At 34.6% G+C, this 25,005-nt stretch overlaps 1 protein-coding gene across 2 annotated transcripts in view; it reads left to right on the top strand.

The window, feature by feature from the left end:
• Window positions 1-25,005, top strand: part of ATL2 (atlastin GTPase 2) — a 59,172-nt gene that overhangs the window by 12,147 nt on the left and 22,020 nt on the right. For both annotated transcript variants that reach the window (XM_012653856.1, XM_012653857.1), the window contains exon 2: window positions 13,413-13,663. In XM_012653856.1, the coding sequence (XP_012509310.1) occupies window positions 13,413-13,663 (251 nt within the window). The remainder of the gene's footprint in view (window positions 1-13,412; window positions 13,664-25,005) is intronic.

Below are 25,005 nucleotides of genomic sequence, written 5' to 3' on the forward strand. Positions count from 1 at the left end.
TTGTGTCTTGTTTTAGTTTTTCATTCCACATTGGTTTTGAGGCTTATCCATGTGTAAATACTTAGATCTTATTAATTTCAGTTCTCTGACTTGTCTCAGGTGTTATTTATCCATGGGAATTTAGGTTGTCCCAAAATTTATTTTTTTGCAGTTACAACCAATACTTCAGTGAACAAGGGACGATGTCCCTCTCTTCTTGTATATATGTGCAGGAATTCCTCTAGGCTATAAACAGCTTACTTAAAAATACTAAACTAAAAAAGTTTCAGTATTGTGTACTCTCATTCTTAAAAAATCTGGACCACAGAACAAAAGTGTATTCCCCCCTCACCAACCCCAAAAAAGTACCTAAGAGCAGAGGCAAGACCCTTTTTATGTCTTGAGGTGAGATTTTCTGTAGACTTCCTTTAGAAAAAAATGGAGAAGAACCTTAGTGTGAGGACTTGAAGAACCTAAATAGAAGGTTTCTGAGTTTCTCTCTTGTTGCTTAGAGTCCCCTAAGCCATCATTTATTCTAGCATCTCTTAACTAGCTAACAAAGTTGACTTCATAAACTGCAATCTCATTTAAAATATCTAATTTCAATGAACTTCAGTTTTTTTTCCTTAAAGTATACTTATATTCAAGTGTATGCTTTAAGAACTGGTTAATATTTGATGACAAACTTGGGGAAAATACTTTGAGTTTATACATTTAGAATTTACATTTGCTTCATTTATTTAAATGTGTAAAATCATTTTTATGCCTGTGTTCTCTAAGTGGGAACAGCAAAAATTCTGTGACATCAGTGCTAGTTACTATGGAAACAGGGTAGATTTGAAGTGGAAAATAATATGTGAATCTTATAGGAAAAACAACTCTTTGTCTCCTGATTTGATAATAATGAAAGATTGAGGTGAACTACATTATATATTCTTTAAGGAGTTTTTTAAAGCCTGAATGTTTTAGGATGGTCTTTTGATGGCCAAAGGGGTAGGGCTAATGGGGGAAAGTATTAAATAACTGACATTGTTAATAGGTCCTTTTCTGGAGTCTTTAAAGATTTTATTTTTGCCATTTGCATTGTATTTCCAATTTTGTAAGAGAAATTTAATTTTATAAATTCTTAATACTTAACATTATTTTATAGAAGCAAGTTATATATATGTTAAAATCTTATATAAATAGTGTCTGTTTGGCTGATAGCTGCTTCTTTCCTTCAGAATAGTTTTCAGCCCTAGCTGTATATCCTGTTAACGTTTTAAAACATTTTCTACATCTATTTTCTTTAACACTTTTAAAAAGTATTAAAAAGGGATTGTTTTATGTACCTTGTCTTTTTTGAACTTATAGAATCCTCAGTAGCTAGGCTGGAGTGGTTACTTGTATCAGGATGAGAAGTCTCCCAGGAAGAATGTAGCATTATAGTTGAGCTTGAAAACTTTCCTTGCCTTGTAAACTTTGCTTTAATCTCATTAGAAACTACATGAAATAAAATTAAGTGAATGACAGTTACATTCTAAACATCTGTGAAATATTGTGACCCTTGTTGTTTCCTGTGTCCTTGGTGTCTTGGAGTTAGAGATGCAGTTTCAAGCTCCACTCCAGATTTACTGGATCAGAATACGCACTTTAACAGGATCCTCAGGTGATTTGTATTCATGTTAAGCTTGAGAAGCACTGCTGTAGAAGAAATACTCTAAGAAGACCTGGCCCTGTTTTTCCCCCCAAATAGTGGTCTAATTGTGTTGCATAATCTATTATATAAAGCCCCTGTGAGTTATATGCTAGATTTAATTTTAAATATTGAGGCTAATTTTTGAGAATATGTACTAGAACTTATATGGCCTCATGTGTTTTGACATGGTGCGTATTCTAGGGAGTCTATGCCTATTCTATTGATGCTTAAAACACTTGTAGGACTTAGAAAATGCCTTTCCTCCCGAATATAAAAAATCATCTCTAGAGTTCTTTAAGAAAATAAGTATTAGTAACTTCATAATAACTTTTTATTTGTTAACCAAAATATCTTGGCATGTTCAGGTACTGTACTCACAGGAATTCATCCACAAAGGAAGGAGTAAATTTGTCATCACTGGAGATACTCAAAATTATGTTGAAGACCCTATATATGCAGGTTACGAGAAAATATTTTAAATGGAATTTGAGCGGTGTCAGAATTGGTGGGTAGCTCAGTTTTTCATCATGTTGGTATAACCTTCATGGGCAATTATCCTTGAAGGGGACAATACTAATTAAAATATTTTTATTCTAGAAAATGATTAATAGATTGGTTGTAATGCGTCATTCCTTTAATAAATGAAAGTGCTAAGGGGAATAGGCTGGATCTGATTTTTAAAAATCTGCCATGTTGAGATAATTGACATAAAATTTGCTGATTTTGGAATACAATTTAATGAGTTTTGACAAATGGATAATATCTGACTACCACCATAATCATGATATGGAACATTTTTGTTACCTCAAGAAGTTCTCTTGGTAGTCAATTCTCTTTCTTTACCCAGCTCCTTGTCAACCACTGATGTGCTTTCTGTCACTGTAGTTTTGCTTTTTCCAGAATTTCATGTGAATGGAATCATACAGTACAATTTTGTGTGTGTGTCGCTTTTTTCACTTAAGATAGTAAATTTTAGATTTACCTGTGTTATACACAATCAGTAATTCATTTCTTTTCATTGCTGTATAGTAGTCAATTGTATGGATTTAAAACAATTCAGTTTTTAGTAAAGGGACATTCGGGTTGTTTCCAGTTTTTGGCTATTGTGAATAAAGCTACTATGAACATTTGCGGTCAAGTCTTTGTTGTCATCTGTTCTAATTTCTCTTTTAAGTACCTGGGAGTATGATTGCTGGTTGTTTGGTAAGTGTATGTTGATACTGCCAAAAAGTTTTTTGAAGGGGCTGTGTGACATTTTACTCTCTCACCAGCAATGTAAATGAGGGCCAGTTACTCGCCATCAACTCTTTTGTTGTAAGTTTTAGTTATTCTGGTGCGTGGAGTGATATCTCACTGTGGTTAATTTATATTTCCCTAACATCTAATTGTGCTGAGAATCTTTTCATGTGCTTATTTACCATTCATGTGTTGTCTTTGAATTGTCTGTTACATCTCTTGCCCATTTAAAAATGGAATAATTCTTACACAGTTGTAAGAGTTCTTTATATTCTGAATACTGGATTTTGATTTAAGGATTTCGAAGTCTGTTTATGAGGGATATTGGTCTGTAGTTTTGTTTCATTGTAATGTCTTTGTCTGGTTTTGGTATCAGTAGTGATACTGGCTTCATAAATGGATTCGAGACTGTTCCTTTCTCTTTTTTTCCTGGAAGAGTCTGTAGAATTAATATCATTTTTTCCTTAAATGTTGGTAGAATTCATCCCTGAAGCCATCTGGACCTAGAGGGTTTTTTTGGTTTTTTTTTTAAAGGGTGTTTAATGGATTTGATATTAAAGTTGATTCTTTTTAGATTTCCCTACTAAAGAGTTGAGTACCTTCTTTTAGTTAGTCACCTGATAGTGAGTTTCTTAGGGCAGGGTTCTGCCACATTTTAAGAGGCAATAATTGATGTGTGTTTGGAACTGTATTTCTGGGGATTAGGTTAATGGGAATTGTGGGGTAGACACAGAATTTATATTTATAATAGAATCACCTGGCCTTATATATTTTGAAAACATTTTGGATGCTCCACAGCACCCTCCTGTCCTTCCTCATCATTAAAATGCATGGAAATAGAAAAAAAATTGAGAAGCAGAGTTCTAGAATATTTGAGAGACCGCCTCTTACCTCTGATAGCACTAGCCTATACCTCTATCTTTTGTACCTAGATCTGCTTAATATCCTAATAAACTCTTAATTTGCATCAATTACTTTTATTTATTTAATTTTTTAAGAGACAGGGTCTCACTCTGTCACCCGGGCTGGAGTGCAGTGGTGCGATTATAGCTCAGTGTAACCTCAAAGTCCTGGGCCCAAGCAATCCTCCCACCTCAGCCTCCTGAGTAGCTGGGACTACAAGTGCACACCACCACATGGGCTCATTTTTTTTTTAAATTTTTTGTAGAGATGGGATCTCACTGTGTTGCCCAGGCTGGTTTTGTACTCCCATCCTCAAGCAATCCTACTGCCTGAGCATCCTAAAGTACTGGGATTACTGGCCTGAGTCACCACGCCAGACCTCATCAACCACTTTTTAAAACAAGTACCAACGTAATAGTCACTTTGTTTTATCTGTTCCCCCATAACCATCTTCCGCACCAGATTATTTTGAAGCAAATAGCAGATTGTATGAATGTTTTACTTGTGTCTTTAAAAGATTGAAAGACTTTAAAAAACATAGCCATGATACCATTAATTATCACACTAGAAAAATAATACAAAATATCCAGAGTTCAAATTTTCCTAATTATTTCACGTTTTTTAATAGTTGATTTGCTTGAACAAGGCCCAAACACTGCATTTTGTTGATAGGTCGTTGTCTGTCTTTTTTATTTTTGAAACAGAGTCTCCCTCTGTTGCCTGAGCTAGAGTGGCGTCCATCTAGCTCACAGCAACCTCAAAGTCCTGGGCTCAAGTGATCCTCGTGCCTCAGTCTCCCGAGTAGCTGGGACTACAGGCGCCTGCCACCATGCCAGGCTAATTTTTTCTGTTTGTGGAGATGGTGTCGCTCTTGCTCAGGCTGGTCAAGTATTCCTCCTGCCTCGGCCTCCCAGAGTGCTAGGATTACAGGTGTGAGCCACCACACCCAGCTTTTCGGTAGGTCTTTTCAGTCTCTTTTCTATAGGTTCTCCTTTTCCCCTCCTCTGCTTTTGCAATTTATTTGTCCAGGTTTTTTTGTCCAGTGGAATTTCCTGTGTTCTGGATTTTTGACTCCATCTCTGTGGTGATGTTTCTCTGCCTCCTGTATTTTCTTCCCTGTTGTTAGATCTAGAGGCTTGATCAGATTTAGAGTTTACACATTTTTTTCCCACCAGTATGTCATAGGTGGTGTCCTATGGTTCCTGAGGCATCACATCAGGGAGCCACACAATGCCTGATCGTCTGTCATTGCCTCAGGGGAGTTAGGAGTTGATCTGTCCATTATAATCTACCCCATCTTTGTTTCACCTTGTAGTCTTTCTTAGTCACTGTGACTTGCTGCTTTTTTGAAGTCCCATTTCTAGGGAGTGAAGATTACCTGGATTCTATTTATGGAAGACCTTCGACTTTTCTACTTGATTGGTTCCAGAGTAGCAGTCTTAAGTCATGTTATTAGTTCCTATAAATGCATTGTTTCTAATTGGGATTCTTTTAGGAAATTAATTTTTATTTCATGTCGTACTTGATCTAGAAATGAAAATAAAATTGGAAAAATATTTTAGACATTTATTAACAAATATCAGATATTTACTGTGTATTGCTACCTAATTATGATTATGTGTTTAATGCAGCTTTTTAAGGAATTTTTTCTTCTAACTAGATTGGCTGAATTAGTTGATTGAGGCTTCCAAGAGCCTCTTCTAAAGCTCTTCTAGGAGCAAAACAAAGCTTGGCAGTCAGGATACTTCTTTTCCCTGGTAGACTTTGTTAGCAGCCATTGTTCCAAAGATCCTATAATTGTCCCAAAGATCTTATAATTATTTCCAAAGTTATTTTCATTTAGTTATTATTTTTCCTTGTTGATGCTGTGAAACTTTGAATAGCAAATGTTAACAGAAGCATTTTTAAATGCATGCTTTTTAACTTTGAAAGTGTTTTATTGCTGAGCTTTGAGTGAGATTCTAACAATTCTGTTAAGTTTGCTTCGAAATCTTGTATTGCTTTTTCCTTCTTGGCAATGTAGCTAAACTAATGCATTTGCTTTCTGAAAAATTGTTTTATTGATGGTGACCTCAAATAGTAATTCCTTCTTAACTTCCAAGTAACATTACTGGAAAATTCTTCAGTACATCTGTTAATGGCACTTAATACTTCCCACTGAATTTCAGTGCCAATCAGTTTTCTTCCTAAATCCCTCACACCATCTTTTGAGCTAAAAACTGTTTCTTTGGTAGCTTTCCTATCCAGTTTTTAAGCATTTTGTAGACTATACATAGTACATCTAAGAAAATTGTCACTTTGGTTCAGTTTTATGGATTTTCTGGATTTGCTAATATGTCCATTCCATCAAGTTTCTCCACATCATTAGTCAACCTGTCACATTTAACAAAAATTACTGGTAATTGCACTTACCCAGAGATCTGTGCTTCCTTCAGTTATGTTGCCTTGTTCTTTACAACTGTGCTTTGTTGAATATGATAGTTTGAACCTGGAAGATAACTCATACTCTTTTATTCCTTACTTCTATAGATTTAAAATGCCATGCTTTTTTTCTAGAGTGATAATTTTTTTACTTTTTTGTTTCGAGATCACAGTAAAAGCAAAAAAGTTTCAAAATTTGAAGAACATTTACAGAAAATGGAGAGCAGAGTGCATATTTGTGGTAGACATAACTCCAGATTTTTAGCTGGGCTATCAACCGCAGCTGATTACCCAGTGATCCTTGGTTTTGAGATAGTCATAGTTTTGAGATGGTCATAGTGTTTATGAACACTATGAGCTTTGATTTATAAATTATAAATAATTTTGATTGTTACTGTGGGGGGGGTCTTAATTACGATGAAGGTTATGAAAGCAGGGTAAGCACTGTTGAAAGTTGAAACTAAAGCCATTTCGATTTGTGACTTCGCCTGTACGAATTTACAGAGAGGCAATGATGGGGCCTTAGCAGTTTTGCTGTCTGTAGTGGTTATTTTTAGCCAGTTCCAGCTTTTTACCCCCATTCAGTTGAGAGAACCACATTTTCCTTTGGGAAAAGCACAATTTACTTGATAATGTTAAATCGAAAGTTGAATTTCTTTATTTAAAAAAAAAATTTTAATTTTTAAATTTTGTTTGTAATTGACACATAATAGTACATGTTTGTAGGGTACAGTATGATGTTTCAATACATGTGTGCATTGTATAAATGATCAAATGAGGGTAATTAGTGTGTCCATCGCCTCAAACCTTTATCATTTCTTTGTGGTGATAGCTAGAAAAGAGGATCTTAAAAGTTACCTTGAAATACACAATACATTGATATTAGTTATAGTCACCCTACTATGTAATAGAATACCAGAAAAATATGGAATGCTTCACAAATTTGCATGTCATACTTACTCAGGGGCCATGCTAATCTTTTCTTTATCGTTCCAGTTTTAGTAATATATGCTGCCAAAGCAAGCACTAAAAGTTACATTTCTGACTGAGGAGGGTTCTGTAGGAAGTAAATCACAGATATACAAGCAACAATAAAACTTTTAAATTAGATTTTCAGCACTAAATTATGTACTATATACAAAGTACCCCAGTGTATAGGCAGCGCATAAATTTTTTTGAATTTAAAAAACTATCTGTAAAATACTGTTTAAGCATTTATTATACTATAGAATTACAGGGACTTCTGGGTGGTAATTTAAACAGTTGTTTTCTTTAAAGCTATTTAGATTGTAAATAGGCAGTTCATACAAAAGGAAACAAATATTATATACAGAGAAATGGTCAACCATAGTCAAAGAAATGCAAATTAAAGCAATGTGACTAGGGTGACTAAAGAACTGAATTTTTAGTTTTATTTACTTATAGTTAATTTACATTCAAAAAACCAAAGTTGGTTCCAGTGCCTCATTCCTATAATCCTAGCACTCTGGGAGGCCAGGGTGGAAGGATCGCTTGAGCTCAGCTTGAGCAAGAGTGAGACTCCATCTCTACAAAAAATAGGAAAATTAGCCTGTGTGGTGGCCGTGTCTGTGGTCCCGGCTACTTGGGAGGCTGAGGCAGGAGGATTGCTTGAGCCCAGGAGTTTGGGGTTGCAGTGAGCTATGATGACGCCACTGCAACCTCAAAAACCAACCAAACCACCAAAACCAAAAACCCACCAGAAAACACCCAAGGTAGTTTTGTCAGTGTTGATACAGATGTGAATGGAAAATAGTTTTTTGGTATTTGATTCAGTTATTAGAAAACTTTGTTTTGAACAACTGTATAAATCTACTTTTTCAGTTGTAGATTTTATGAAATACAAGTGATGACAGGTTTCTGATAAACATTTAGCGTCCAAGTTGAGATGTGCTGTAAGTATAAAATATAGAGATTTCAAAGACAATATAAAAAATATTAATTTTAAAATGTTGACGATATTGAAATGACTATTTTGGATACATTAGGTTAATAAATAGAACAATTACTAAAATTATTTTTGTTTTTGCTTTTTAATGTGACTACTAGAAAGCTTAAAATTATATATGTGGCTCATTTTTCTTTTGGATAGGACTGTGTATTCTATACTATTAGTAATTTTTTATCTTCTTATGTCAGTTTAGAGTTGTTAAAATCTCTACGTGTGACTATGCATTTGTCTATTTTTCTCTTTAGTTCTCTGAGTTTTTGCTTTACGTATTTTTAATCTCTTTTATTTAGGTTTGTTATATCTTTCTGATGATTATCCATGTTTTTATCTACTAATACTTTTAGTCCTGAAGTCTGCTTTGATATTTATGTAACTGAAAGCTATACATATAGATGAGCTTTCTTATGATTAATGTCTGCATCATGTACCTTTTCCCTGCCTTTTACTTTCAACCCATCTGTCTTTGTGTTAAAGAGGCAGCTCCAATATACAGTATGTATGTTTTGCTTTTATTATTTAGTCTGACAATCTCTGCTTTTTTGTTCGTGTGCTTAGTGTATGTATATTTGATGTAATTATTGATTTAGTTGGATTTAAGTTTGCCGTCTTACTATTTGTTTTCCATTTGTCCCTTTGGTCTTTTGTTCTTATTTTTTCTTTTGAGTTAATTGAGTATTTTTTAACATTCCATTTTGGCTCCTTTTTGGCTTTTTTTTAGCTATAACCTTTTTTTTGTTTTTTTTTAAAGTCATTTTAAAAACCACATTTAATGTGTGGTGATGAAAAAAGGGAAAAAAAGTAAAGTCATTGTTCTAGGGCTAACAATATGCATCCTTAATATATCAAAGTCTGTTTAGAATCAATGTTTTACCACTTTCTACTTTAAAATCATAATAACCTTAGAGTATAATTTTATTTACTGGTCCTCAGAACATTTGTCTTAATTTTTGAAAATTTTCTACATCTACATACGTTATAAAACCCCATGTTACAACTTATTATTTTTCATCTAAATGATCAATTATCTTTTAAGGAAATTTTGGAGGAAACAAGTAGTCTTTTATATTTGTATCTATTTACTACTTTTTTTTTTTTTTTTAAGACAGAGCCTCACTCTGTTGCCTGGGCTACAGTGCCATAGCATCAGCCTAGCTCATAGCAACCTCAAACTCGTGGGCTTAAGCGATCCTCCTGCCTCAGCCTCCCAAGTAGGTGGGACTACAAGTACGTGCCACCAAGCCTGGTAATATTTCTATGTTTAGTAGAGATGGAATCTTACTCTTGCTCAGGCTGGTCTCGAACTCCTGAGCTCAAGTGATCCTCTCTCCTTGGCCTCCCAAAGTGCTAGGATTACAGGTGTGAGCCACCACACACAGCCTGTTTGCTACTTTGGATTCAGATCTATAGGAAGGACTAAAGAGACTGTCCATTTGGTAATATTTCATTTCAGCCTGAAGAACATCATTTAGCATCTCACGGTAGTGCACATCTGCTAGCAACAAATATTCTTCAGTTTTGCTTATTGTCTTTATTTAACTTTCATTTTTTAGTGATAGTTTTACTGAATATAGAAGTCTGGGTTGACACTTATTTTTCTTTTAAGCACTCTAACGATATCCCATTGTCTACTGAGGTAAAATATACGTATATAATTTACCATCTTTACTCTTTTTAAGGGTACAGTTCAGTGGTCGTGAATATTTATATTTTTTGCCCCTTCCATTCTATTATCTTCTGGCCTCCATTGCTGCTGTGATGAGAAGCTGTCATTTGAGTACTTCCCCTTTGTGTAATATGTATCCTCCCATACCCACTCCTGGGCTTCTTTGAAGATTTTCCTTTTATCTTTGTTTTTTAGCAATTGTACTTACCCTACTTGAGGATTGCTGAGCTTTTTGGATTTGTAAATCTTTGTCGTCAAATATGGTAACATTGTGTTATTTATTTAAATATTTTCTCAGCTCCTTTCTCACTTTGTTCTCTTTCTGGGATTCTAACTACATGTTGGATATTGTTCCACAGGTCCCTGAGACTGTCTTAGTTTTTCTTCATTCTTTTTACTTTCTATTCTTCGGATTAGAGAATTTCTTTTGATCCGTTTTGAAGTTCATGGGCCCTTTCTTCTGCTACCTGCACTCTGCTGTTAAGTCCATCCAGTGACTATTTCATTTTAATTATTTTATTTCTCAGTTCTAGAATTTTCATTTGTGTTTTAGTAGTCTACTTCTTGGCCTACATTCCTCATTTGTTGACTTATTAAGACCTATTTTTTTCTGTAAATCCTTGAACATATTTACAATAGCTGCTTAAAAGCTTTTGTCTGCTAAATTCAACATCAGGGTCATTGTAGGATTGATTTCTATTAATTGCTTTTCTTTCTTTATATGTCTAGTAATTTTTGTGTGTATACTGTGTATTGTACTTTGCATTGTAGAGATTCTGGATTCTGTTACCTAGTTTTTGTTGTGACAAGCAGTTCAATTACTGGTAGATCTTGACCTTGTGTAGGCTTTATACTTTGTGTGGATCTGTGGAAAGCTTAGAGGAAACCTTCCTAACTTGATAGGACTAAATTTCCAAACTCTATATCCTGCAGATCTTTTCAAGTCTTGGTTTTAGACTTTGTTTGAATGGATCTTCATTAGGCCTTACTCTAGGACTTGGTCCTTAATTCTACGATCTGGCTTTCTAGTGTCTCATCTTCATGCCTGAGATGTTCATAAGATCTTTCTACTGTGGTTGGGCCAGAACTCCCTAAGTGTCTCAGTACTGTTTGACTTCTGGTTTCTGTTTCACTCTCTCAACCCTATAGTAGCTAGCTGCCTTCTGGTAAGCCTTTGCATGGTGTTGTATTCCCTTGCACCTGTGAAGCTTGTTGCCCTTGGCCAAGGACTTTTGGGCTCCACCTCTGTACAGCTCCTTTTTCTCTGGTGTCCTGCCTCACAGATTCCTACTGCCTTAGCAGTCCTGAACTCAGATCTTTGGTTGTGCACTAGTTCCTCATGCTGTGGTTAGGCAGTAGTTCCCAGGTAGAGAGCTGGGATTTCTGTCTTGTGCTATTTGTTGTCCAGTGCTTGAAAAAAGATGTCTCATATGTTTTGTCTAATTTTATAGCTGTTTGTGGTGGAGGGTAGTCTGGTACCAGTTACTCCAGTGACTGGAATTCCCAAATACCCCCTCCCTCAAGTACCTATGTTTTTAAAAAGCAAAACAGAATCGAGGATGATTTGTCCTGCTTTGTAGTCTTCCTTTTTCCCATGTTATTTTGTGCTGATTAAAAAAAAAAAAATCTTTAATTTCTTAAGAGTGTATATGTGTTTTTTAAGCTGCATAGTATGTCAGTATATAGCTAAAATAACTGTCAGGCCACTTTTCCAGTTTTGAGACACTCAACATTAATTTTCATTACCAGAAATAACACTGGTAAACTTGTATGTCTTTGTTAGCATCTTTATTTCCTTATAATGTATCTCTAGAAATGGATTTACCATGGTGTGATGTGCTAGAATAAACTTTTGAATACTTATTTCATTTGGGTATAGAATATAAATGTTGAGATCCAAGTACCAGGCACTAAAACATTGCTTTTGTCACATAACTAATTTTTTTTTTTTTAAATCTATGACCTGAGTAGGCTGAATCTGTTTCAAGTTTTTATTTGAAATGTCAATAATAGCGAAGTATAATTTCTTTTGAAAAGTGAACAATTCTTTGTTCTCTTTCTGTAAGTTTATTTTGGGGTTGTTGTAATCTAGTGTTAATGCTAATATTTTATTGGAATGCATATTTTTAGCACCTTTTTATTGTCTTTGTAATTAAGCTTGAGGTTTGCTGATGAATCTGGGTCAGCCCTAAAGTAAATTTTCAGGTTAGAATACATGCTGAGTGTATGAAATTGGCAGATTTAAAGTATGATTCATCAACAAAAAGGTGTTTTTTAAATAGACTTTATTTTTTAGAGCAGTTTAAGATTCACAAGAAAATATACTGTTACATATTCACACCCTTCCCCACTGTCTATATCCTGCACCAGAGTAGTTCATGTGTTACAATCAATGAACTTTCACTGATACATAATTGTCACCCCAAATCCATAGTTTACATTAGGGTTTACTCTTGGGGTTGTGGATTCAACAGGTTTTCCATTGGTATCCACCAATTATGGTGTCATAGAGAATAGCTTCTTTTTATTTAAAAATATTAAGGGGATACAAATGTTTTTGGTTACATGGATCACTTTTGTAATGCTGGAGTTGTGGCTATAGCTGTGCCCATCACCCAAGAGAATAGTTTCACTGCCCTAAATATTCTTTGTGCTCTGCCTATTCATCTCTCCCTATCCCCAGCCCCTGGTAACCATGAGTTTTTTGACTAAGACAGGTGTCTTTTTGCAAGCCTTATACCAAATAAATTATTAGGTATATCTAGTGTTAAGGTGTGGAGAGAGATTTGAGAAATAGGTGATTGTCTGTGGGTATCTTTCAGCTTTGATCTTGAAAGAACAGACTTTGAACTGTGAATCACAGAAATGTATTAGAGAGCTGAAATCTACTTGTCCCAGTAATTTTTCGGCATTGAAGACTGGAAATATAATCACTGTTTTATACATAGGATTTAATTTCCATTTAAAATCTTAGGGTAAAGCTTAATTTAAAAAGATTTCCAATTGTAGGTAATCACCAAATGCTAATACAGTATTTACAGGTATGCAAATGAAATTTACATACAATTCTTTTTTATTCAGTTGTCTGTATCAGTGTTTGATGAAGTACATTATCAGTATTTAGTCCATATTTGGTAGAATGATCATCATGGGAAGTAAACATACTTGAATCACGCACATCATTGCTGTGCTCCATTATCCTTTTGAAACATATTTGCCACCCTTCCCTTTAATGAAATGATGACAGATATTCTGAAGTGCCGATCTTTATCCATGCTAATAAAAGAAACCTGACCACATGGTAACTATAGCCAACTAATACTTAGTATTGTTGCTTATCTGTATATATAGTAGGAAATTTTACTGGTGTTCTTTGTCCTGTTACAGAGGGAGTGAGAAATCCAAAGCTACTTGAACATCACTTTTTGTAACTATTCTCAAGTGATATGTAATGGGGGAGGGAACAGTTGTTTATTTGAAATTTTGCTTTAGTTGTGATCCTTAATGAAAAGTTTGTAATGCAAGGGTTAAGGTAACCTGCTTCTTTCTTTTTTAAATTCTAGGTGAGAATTATGAAGATGATGACCTTGACCTAGTAAATTCTGATGAGGTTATGAAGAAACCATGTCCAGTACAGATTGTTCTTGCTCATGAAGATGACCATAACTTTGAGCTTGATGAAGAAGCTTTGGAGCAGATACTGCTACAGGAGCACATTCGAGATCTTAACATAGTAGTGGTATCTGTGGCAGGAGCTTTTCGTAAAGGGAAATCTTTTCTACTGGACTTCATGCTTAGATACATGTATAACAAGGTGAATAGTGTCTTTTAAATTGAACCCAGTTAAAAACAAAAAACTACCAACCAACCCTGTTTTAAAAAATAGACAAAACCAGTAAGAACTGTGTGTTTAATTTTACAGAAATATAGTGCTTTATAGAACTTCTTGGTTAAGACAGTAAAGTGAGTTTGAGCTCTTGACTCCTTTTCATTTCCATAACTCCCTTTTTGCATAAAATATACATTGTTATATATGATCGAACATTTATGTTCCAGGCATTGTAGTTCTAACTTAAGATGTCTGAGTATACCCTGAAAGTCTCCGAAGTACTATTTATCTTCTCTCCCTTTTTGTTATTTCTTCACACTTTCCCCTTCTTGGCCACCTTTACAGTGAGTGAAGTAGGTGGATAGAGACCTTTGGAAAAGTACACCTGTGTTCCTCACTTAAGTCACTTTTAGTGACTTAACTTTTTTGAGACGAAGTTAAATTCCTTAGAGTGGCTTCCATGGCCATCCATCATCTCAGTCTCTTCTCTTGCCTCTCTGTATGCCAACTATACAGAGGCAGACAGTATATTGTTGTAACATATGGAGTATGTTATATTATTTCTCAAATTTTGCTGTATTCTTAGCTAATATTATCATAGGGGCCTTTTCTTACTTCTAGTACTATTATATCCTCTTGCTAACTCTCATGGTGCAGGTCATATGTTTTATTGATATTACTTTAGTTGCTTATTTTTTCTGGCTGGTTTATGCTGTCTCAGGGATGGGCCTCACCTTGCTAATCATGCCTCCAGAACCTAGCACACTTGGGCCTTAGTAGGCACTTGTCTGTTTTGATTGATGAAGCTCCCTTGCGCTACGTGTTTTCACTTTTAGATGGTACAGACAATTGTTATTTTCCTCCCTCTCCCTGACTTTGACTTTCTCTCCTGAAAAAAATTTTTTTTCCACTTCAATCAGAATGTTTTTCTAATAGTTGAAATTTGGGTTGCAGGAATGGAAATTTGATAGGGGCCAAGAAAAAGGAATTGGAAATTTTGGAGTGGAGCAGTTATTGGGAATGTCTGTACAGGGACTTCTGACATTCAGAAGCCACACGAAGACATTGGAAATAATACGTTGACAGAATTATGTAATTGTCTAAACACTTGTCAGGATGTTCACCTTTACGAGTTCTGTATGAATCTGTAACTGGGTGTGCATCTACCTTGAGATAAGAAATGAGGTAAACATTCCCAGTTGGTTTTCCAGCAAACTTCTTAGTAAATTTTTTCATAAGAATCTTTTCAGGTATTCTCAAGTATTCCTGAGTATCAAGAATGTAGTTCATATTAAAGAATAATGTTTTACATGGTTAGGAAATTGAGAAAGATGTATTACAGTTTTTCATTTAGAGTTGATTATTTCCTAGAATTTTACATCTGAAATAGAGAAATGTTGTCTACAGCTATACCACCCTGAACGCACCCAATCTTGTCTGAAATAGAGAACTGTATAAATACTGGCCCATTCTTTTAAAAAATATCTGTACATTTAAAGATGATAAAGAATTTCTATATCTTAAGGCCCTCTAACTCCCTAAGTTAGCTTTGATGTATGGTATGTGTGTGAATCCAAGCTGTTCACAGCAAATGTATTTGATTCCAAGTGGGTCACAGATAGTAGAGTGTTAGAAAGAAAAGGCAGCTTAGATCATTTGCCTAGGAATGACAGATAAGTTTCATCTCAGGTGCTGTTTCTGATTTCATCTCTGGTTGATTAGTAGTAGGTGTTCAGGCCAGGTGTGGTGGCCGTTTCCTGTAATCCTAGCACTCTGGGAGGCTGAAGTGGGAGGGTTGCTTGAGGTCAGGAGTTTGAGACCAGCCTGAGCAAGAGTGAGACCCCGTCTCTACTATAAATAGAAAAAATTAGCTGAGCAACTAAAAAATAGAAAAAATGAGCTGGGTGTGGTGGTGTATGCCTGTAGTCCCAGCTGCTTGGGAGGCTGAGGCAGGAGGATGGCTTGAGCCCAGGAGTTTGAGGTTGCTGTGAACTACGCTGACACCACAACACTCTAGCCCAGGTGACAGAGCAAGACTCTGTCTCAAAAAAAAAAAGAAATTAGTAGTAGTTGTTCAGAGGGGGCGTAGCAGCCCCGCATTTACCACGTATGTGCAATCTCTGAACTAATAGAACTCCCTCTTTTGTGGGGAGGTACTGAAGCCACAGAAAAGTTATGATGGCCTCAGTGAGGTTACACACCTAGTTAGTGGCTTCTAAGTTGATATTTCTTCATTAGCTTTCATTTATAAGGTTTCCATTTAGAATTCCTGATAGAAATCACCTTATTCTGTTAATCAGAAATTGCATTTAAAAGTGTCTGATTTTTGGGATAACATGCCTCTACTTAACACTGATTTAGTGGTGGGTCATACTTTGAGGTGAAAGTAAAGAGGGAGTAATAACAATGTGAGAGTTTTTGGATTTATTTTATTCACCTGTGTGTCTGCAGTGGTGGGATGCTAGCTGAAAGAAGTAGGAGTCTTCTGTGTTGACCTGAGTCTAATTTATGGAAGTATATATTACAGTTTACTAAAGTAGTGAGTTATACAAGAGGAGATTAAAATCTGTGATCAGAGACTGAATTAGTGTTGGTGGTATGAGGGAGGTTAACTTTCCCCTCCAAAATACTTATGCGTACTCTTCAAGTATTCTATGCTTCCCCTTTTCTAATTCTGATTTGGTTGTTTGGGAGTATAGTGCTGGTAAAATGTTTCTTTTTTTCTTGAAGTATAACTTACAGAAAGGTGCACAAATCTTAAGTGTACAGCTTGATGAAATTTTACATGTGTGTATACCCATATTAATACTATCCAGATGAAGATATAGAACACTCTCTTTTTGTGCTCTCTCCCAGTTAATATCTAACCCCCCAAAAGTAACTACTGTTCTGAACCTCTCACCACAGGCTCATTTAATCAGTTTTTGAGCATATCATGAATGAAATCATACCATATGTATTCTGTGTTTAGCTTATTTTGTTAACATTGTAACTTTGAGATGTATCCATGTTTTTGCATTATTTTTGTTGCCTCAGTATTTCACTGTATGATTGTACCACATTTTATTTATCCGTTTAACTGTTGATGGATATTTTCTTTGATGTTATAATTTTTAGTTAGTTGATTTTTGTTAATTACACCCTTTCAAAGTGAAGTAGATTATTCCAGTGTCAGTAGGAGTTGCTAGGAAAACGCTGATCAAACTGTCATATCTGGCTACTGTAAAAGGAGTTTGAATTCCAGGAATCAGCTTACAAAGGTCAAAACTTAATTTAGTAGAGTTAAATTATATAATACATGTAAAACTAAACATAATGCTTGGGATATTAATACTGTGTAATAGTGATAGCTGTTACTGAACTGTTCTAGGTCAGGATTCTTAATTCAGTACAGAGTTGCTTCTACTTTTATATTTCCCTTCTTTTTTAAACTTTACTGTGAAGAATTTTAAACACATGTAAAAGTAGACAGTGGTATGAATGCCCATGTACTTAACAATTTTTAACAGTTAACAACTCCATCAATCTCATTTCATCTATATTTCAACTCCACAGCTTACGTCTTGTTTTGAAGTAAATCCCAGACATCATATCATTTTGTTTGTAAATATTTTAGTGTGTGTCTTTTAAAGATAAGAACTTTTTTGGACATTACAATAATACTGTATATAAAAATCAATAATTCTTTAATATTAAATGTTTTGTAACTATTTAATTTTCCAGTTGCCTCAAATGCTTTATTATTTTTTAATAGTTTGAATCCAACCAGAAGAGGTCTACATTATAATTATCTTTAAAGTGTTTTTAACTCTTTTTAAGTTTCCCTACTTCTCTCTCTTTTTCTTGAGAATTTATTTGTTCAAGAGACTGATTTGGTGGTCTTTCAGAGTTTCCCACTCTGGATTTGCTGTTGTATCTCATTGGTGTAGTTCTACGTGTTTCTGTGTCCTGTGAATTTTCTATAAATTGTTAGTTGAATCTAGAGACCTGATCAAACTCAGGTTTGACACTTTTTTGGCAGGAGTGCTTCACAGATGATGATGTATTATTCTTCATCAGGAGGCACATATTATCTTTTAATATAACGGTTCTTCAGTCTTTACTGAATTCTAGGTATTTTGATTACTAAGCATTTAATAGACATTATCTTACTCAGTATTCATAGTAAGCCTATTGCAGTAATATTAGTATTTCAACTTAGTAGTTGAAGAAGTAAGGGTCAAAGTAAGTGGCAAAGCTGAGATGTCTGAGCAGGCATTTTGATGCCAAAACCTTTATTCTAAAATCTATTATGTAAAATTATGTTTGGTCATTTCCCCATATATCTGTAGTATGTAAAGTACAGGTACTTTATAGGATATACCTACACTAAATCGTTCTTTTATAAATGTTCACCTTTCATTGTTTACTTCAGAGTTGAACTAAACTGACAGGAGGACACCTGGGAGTACAAAGGTGGTGACTTTTCTTGCTGCCCACTAGTATCTAAGCTTAATGGAGAGGGTTTTTGCTTTGTTTGCTATACAAGGTTTTGACTTCATCTGTAACATATCTGCTAATGGCATTTTGAGAGAACTGTCCTTTATATAGATTTTTATTCTTCACTATTCAAAGACCTGCTCCCAAAACTCTTGCCAGAGATCAGGAGTAAAAACTATCTTTTAAGAATCACATGCGCTGTTACATATAACTTGCCAAAAGCATAGATATCTCAGAATCAGCCCTGTGGGAGATTGAACTTGATTTCACCTTCCTCTTTAAGGCTAACAGTGTTCGAGATGTAAGACTCATAGGAAATGCGGGACTGCATGAAGAGAAACTTGATTCGTTTCCTTTTCTAAGAAAGAAATGTATTTGGAGGAAGAACAATATTTTAAAATGCATCTTGGGTCATTTTACTATTTATTTTTTATTGTGGTATAACTTACATATAATAAAGTGTATAAACCTTAGTATAGCCAGTGGATTTTTATGTGTGTATACTTTTGCAATCATCGCCTCTCAGATCAAGACAGAACATTTCCTGCATTCTTAGAAGGCTTTTCTCATTCTCTCTCCCATTTACTACTATCTCCAGCTCTCAAGGGCCACCCTGTTCTGACTTGTATCATTGTAGATTGGTTTTGCGTACTTGGAACTTCACATAAATGTAATCATAAAGTATGTACTCTTGTGTCTGATTTCTTTTACTCAACATAAAGCCTAAGAGGTTTATTCATGTTGTTATACATGTATAAAAAATTTGTTTTTATTGCTGAGTGGTATTTCATTGCATGAATATATCAGTTTATTTACCCCTTCTAATTGATAGATGTATGGATTGTTCCTAGTTTTTATCTGTTATGAATAAAGCTGCTATTGACATTCTTGTACAAGTCTTGCTGATGTAAGCACTTGTGTTGGGTTTATACCCAGGAGTAGAAATGTGGAGTAACAGGGTAAAATACTTGTTAAACTTTAGTAGGAACTGCCAAAATTTTTTCCAAAGTGATTTCACCAATATGCACTTCCGTCAGCATTGGAAAGAGACTTACTGTTGCCGTATGTCTGGTAAACAGTATTGTCAGTCTTTCTAATTTTAGCCATTCTGATAGGTGTGCATTTTTAAATTTCAAGTCATCATTATACTTGATACAGTTTCATTTGCTTATAAAACCATTTGCCAGATTTAATGTGAAAGTTTAGCTTATTCATTTAATTATTACTTTAGCTGAATTTACCTTTGAATATTTCACTGAAGTGAAACATTGTATGTAATTCCTATGTCACAAGCTGCTGAAATTTTGCATTTTGTATTCTTTTTGCCAATATGGGAAGCAGACAAAATTTGATCAGAATTTTAAGTCAATAAGGAAATAAAAATTGTGGGCTTTCCCCTCCATGAATAGTAGCTTAAGCAGATTGGGTATAGAGGTTATGTGGACTGTGTACTACTTTCCATTAGCACATTGGGATCCTCCCCTTGAGATTTTGATTTTGGAACTGAAACTAATTTTCTATTCTTCCATATACAGGTTTTAAATTAGTTAGTGTGAGTGATTTCAGATTTCCATTACAAAAACTTCACCAAGTGCCACCAAAGCTAGAGGAATCAAAAATAGATGAGATGGAAGAGTCTACAATCTGTTGTTCAAAGTCCTTATTGCAGTACTCGAGGAGGGACTTTCTTGGTTACATTCCTGAACCTGTTGCCTAAAAATACCCTTCCAGCTTTAAGCCCCAAATGTATGTATTGCATCATTTGTGGTATCATCAAAATTATGGTACCTGTGTCACCCCTTTTTTCAATTTTGGATTTAAGAGAACATAAATTGTAGATATTTTTCCATTTTAAAGTCTTTGTTTCTGTAAGTTAAATTTACTGTTTCTAAAGAGATTGGTTCTGTTTAAGCTATTAGTTGAAGACTATCTCAAGTAATGAACTATTTACACATGAACACTGACTACTCAAACATCAGCTTTAAAATATTTAGGAAGTTAAACTGTCTTGTATAATTTAAGTTCCTTTTATATTGATATTAGCTGGTTTTGGAGGAGAAATTTTGAATATACTAGCCTCCTGCCTCCTTCCCCCACTCCTCCAGGACAATTTTGTTGTTCAGCTCCTGAGTTTTAGTTCAGAATTCCCTTGTTCTCACTCTTGAAAATTTTTTTCTTACACATTTCTTTGATAGGATACATTTTCTATAGATACTTTAGAGAATGTATACCATAATCCTTTCACGAAGAAGCAAGTTCAGCCATAAGGTTTATGTCACATTGCACTAGTATATGGACAGTTAACAGAAACTTTAGTGAACTGTTCCTTCTCCCCCTAGATTCCTAGTGTTAATGGGATGGATTTTGTATGACTTGGGAGTCTTTGTTAAACTTGTATCCTGAGGGTATTTGATGCTCTGTTTTTCCTTTAACAGCTTTATTGAGATATAATTCACTTAACATACAATTCATTCACTTACAATACACAATTCAGTGGTTTTTTAGTATATTCAAAGAGCTGTGCAGCCATCACTACAATTAATTTCAAAGCATTTTCATCATCTCAAAATGAATCCCTATATCTCTTAGCTGTCACCCCTGCTACCCTTTCTCTAAACGCTCGGCCTTAAGGAACCACTAGTCTATTTTCTGTCTCTAGATTTGTCTGTTCTAGACAATCATACAATATGTGGTCTTTTGTGATGGGCTTCACTTAGCATAATGTTTTCAGGGTTCATCCATATCATAGCATGTATCAATACTTCATTCTTTTTATGGCTAAATAATCTGTTATATGGCCATACTGTATTTTATTTATCCATTGATCAGTTAATAGGCATTTGGGTTTCCAACTTTATCACTATTATGAATAATGCTGTAATATTAATATGTATTAACATATATTCATTGATTATATAATACAGATATATGTATATATTATAATAATGAATAATAATAGTGCGAGGTAAGGATGTAGCTTCATTTTATTTTTATTATATATTTATCCATTTGCCTCAGTACTGTTAGTTGGAAAGACTATTATTTCTCTATCGAATGCTCTTGGTACCTTGTTGAAAATCAATTAATCATAGGCATGGATTTATTAATATTTCTGGACTCTAACTTCTGTTCCATTGATCTATATGTCTGTTCTTATGCTAGTACCACATTGTCTTGATTAATGTTGCTTTCTAGTAAGTTTTGAAATCAGGAAGTATAAGTCCTTATATTTTGTTCTTTTTTAAGATTGTCTATTCTAGGTCCCTTGCAATTCCAGATGAATTTTAGACTCAAAGCTTCTCAGTTTATACAAGAAGTTGTCTGGGATTCCATTGGTGATTGGTTGACTCTGAAAGATCAGTTTGGGAAGTATTGCTGGTTTAAAATCTTCCAATCCTTGAATACAGGATGTTTTTCCATTTATTTAAATCTTGAATTTCTTTCAAAAAATGTTTTTGTAGTTTTTAAAGTATAAATTTTACACTTTTGTTAAATTTTTTTATGCTATTATAAATGGAATTGTTTTCTTTATTTTTGGATTATTCATTGCAAGTTTATAGAAATATGGTTGACTTTTGTATATTGATCTTGTATCCTTCAGCCTTACAGAACTTATTAGTTCCAATAGTTTTTTAGTGGATTCCTTACAGTATTTTATATATAAGATCATGTCATCTGTAAATGGAGATAGCCTTCTTCCTTTCCAATCTGAAAACCTTTTATTTCTCTTCTTGGCTAATTGTCCTGGCTAGAACCTCCAGTACAGTGTTGAGTACAAGTGATAAGAGTGGACACCTTTGTCAATTTTCTGATCTTTAGCGGGAAAGCATCTAGTTTCTTGCTACTGTGTTAGCTGTGGTAGGATTATTATTTTTTTTTTTTTTATCAAGTTGAGGAAGTTCATCTATTCCTAGTGTGTTAGGAGTTTGTTTGTTTTTTAATCACGAATGAGTGTTAGATTTTGTCAGATGCTTTTTTGTATCTATTGATATTATCATGTAATTTTTCTTCTTTGGGCTGTTGGGTTGATGCGATGGGTTATATTTATTCACTTTCAATTGTTGAGCCAGTCTTGCATTCTGGAATAAATCCTAATAATGTATAATTCTTTTGTATGGTGTTGTATTTGCTAATGTTTTGTTGAGGATTTTTGCATCTATGGTTCATTAGATAATGTTGATGTGTAGTTTCCATTTATTTGTAGTGTCTTTACCTGGTTTTGGTATTAGGATAATACGTAGGATGAGTTAAGAAGTATTCCTTCTGCTTCTGTTTTCTGGAAGAACTTGTAGAGAACTGGTATCATTTCTTCCTGAAGTGTTTGGTAGAATTTACCACTGAAACTGTCTGGACTTAGTATGGTCTTTTTTGGAAGGTTATTAATTAATTAATTTTTTTTTAAGTAGATATAGGCCTAGTCAGATAGATGGTCTAGTTCCCCTTGTGTGAGTTCAGTACTTTGTTTCTCTCAAAGAATTGGTCCATTTCAACTGAGTTACTAAATTTGTGGAACAGAGTTCTTAATATTCCTTTATTATCTTTTTAATATCCATAGAATTAGTAATGATGATTCCTCTTTGGTTTCTGATATTGTTAATTTGTCCTCCATTCTTTCCTCCTTCCCTCCTTCTCTCCCTCTCCTCTCTCTAACAAATTTTATTGATCTTTTCAAAGGAGCAGCTTTTGATTTTGTTGATTTTTTTTTTCTATTTTGATTATTTGTTTCAATTTCATTGGTTCTTGCTCTGATTTTATTCTGCTTGCTTTAGGTTAATATTACTCTTCTAGGCCGGGCGCGGTGGCTCACGCCTGTAATCCTAGCACTCTGGGAGGCCAAGGCGGGCAGATCTTTTGAGCTCAGGACCAGCCTGAGCAAGAGCGAGACCTCGTCTCTACTAAAATTAGAAAGAAATTAATTGGACAACTAAAAATATATAGAAAAAATTAGCTGGGCATGGTGGCGCATGCCTGTAGTCCCAGCTACTCGGGAGGCTGAGGCAGGAGGATCGCTTGAGCCCAGGAGTTTGAGGTTGCTGTGAGCTAGGATGACGGCACGGCACTCTAGCCCAGGCAACACAGTGAGACTCTGTCTCAAAAAAAAAAAAAAAAAAAAAAAAAAAGTTACTCTTCTATTTACCTAAGGTGGAAGCTTAGATTATTGGTTTTAGATCTTTCTTCTTTCCTAGTGTGTGCATCCAATGCTATAAATATTCCTCTAATCACAGCTTTCGTTGCATTTCACAAATTTTTTTCATTTTCATTTAGTTAAAAATATTTTAAAATTTCTATTGAGACTTTCTTGACCCATGTGTTATTTAGAAGTGTGTTGTTTTAAACTCCACCTATTTTGGGGTTTTCCACATTTCTGTTATTTAATTCCATTGTGGTCTGAGATCATACTTTGTATGATCTATTCCTTTAAATTTGTTAAGGTGTGTTTTAAGGCCCAAAATGTGGTCTATCTTGGTGAATGTTCTTAGTTTGAGAAGAGTGTATATTCTGCTTTGTTGGATGAAGTATTCTGTAATGTCAATTAGATGCCCTTGATTGCTGGTGCTGTTCAATTCAACTATATTGTTACTGATTTTCTGCCTGCTGGATCTATCAGCTACTGATAGAGGAGTGTGAAATCTCCCAAGTATGATAGTGGATTTGTCTATTTCTTCTTACAGTTCAATCTTTGCCTCATGTATGTTGATGCTTTGTTAGTTGCATACATGTTAAGGATTATTATATTTTCTTAGAGAATTGACCCCTTTGTCATTATGTAATGCCACTCTTAATCCTTATTCTGAAGTCTTTTTTTCCCCTCGTTCTGAAGTCTGCTTCGTCTGAAATTAACGTAGTGCTTCTAGCTTTCTTTTTATTAGTGTTAGCATGGTATATGTTCTTCATTCCTCTGCTTTTAACCTGTCCGTGCCTTTATATTTACAGCAGTTTTCTTGTAGACAGCATATAGTTGGCTCTTCTTAAAAAAAAAAAAAAAAAACCCACGGTGACAGTTTCTGTCTTTTAATTGGTGTATTTAGACGATTCACATCTAAAGTGATTATTAATAAAGTTGGATTAATAGCTGCCATGTTTGTAACTGTTTTCTATATTTTGCACTTTTTTCTTTTTTTATCTTCCTCTCTTTTTCTGCCTTCTCTAGTTTTAATTGAACATTTTATGTAATGACATTTTGTGTACTCTGTTGATATATATCCATTATACTTCTTTAAAATTTTTTTTTCGTAGTTGCCTGAAGTTTGCAATATACATTTACAACTAATCTAAGCCCACTTTCAAATAATATTATACTGCTTCATTGGTAATGTAGTTACCTTGCTGTGGTCTCCAATCCCTGGGCTGCAGACTGGCTGCAGAGCTCAGCCCTACTCCCCCTTTCATGGAAGAAAATGTATTCCTTGAATCCGGTCCCTGGTGCCAAAAAGATTGGGGACTGCTGTCTAGAGTATTCCCGGTTCCTACCTCCTGTCTTTGGTAACATTGCTGTCATTCATTTCTCTTACCTATATACTATTATATAACCAACTAAAAGATTTTATTTTACCTTTTTGTCCTTCTCTGGCTCTTTCTCTTTGTAGATTTGGGTTTCTGATGTGTATCATATTTCTTTTATACTGAACAACTTCTTTTAACATTTTTTTCAAGGTGGTTATATTGGTGATAACCTCCCTCAGTTTTTGTCTAAGAAAGTCTGTATTTCTCCTTCAGTTTTGTAGGATAACTTCACTGGATAAAGAATTCTATGTTGATGACTTTTTTTTCAGCCCTTTAAATATTTCATCACACTGTCTTCTTGTTTGCATGGTTTTTGATGCGAAGTCCAATGTAATTCTTATCCT

The sequence above is a fragment of the Propithecus coquereli genome, unplaced genomic scaffold (assembly GCF_000956105.1).
Source record: "Propithecus coquereli isolate 6110/MARCELLA unplaced genomic scaffold, Pcoq_1.0 Scaffold43, whole genome shotgun sequence".
Classification (NCBI taxonomy): Eukaryota; Metazoa; Chordata; class Mammalia; order Primates; family Indriidae; genus Propithecus; species Propithecus coquereli.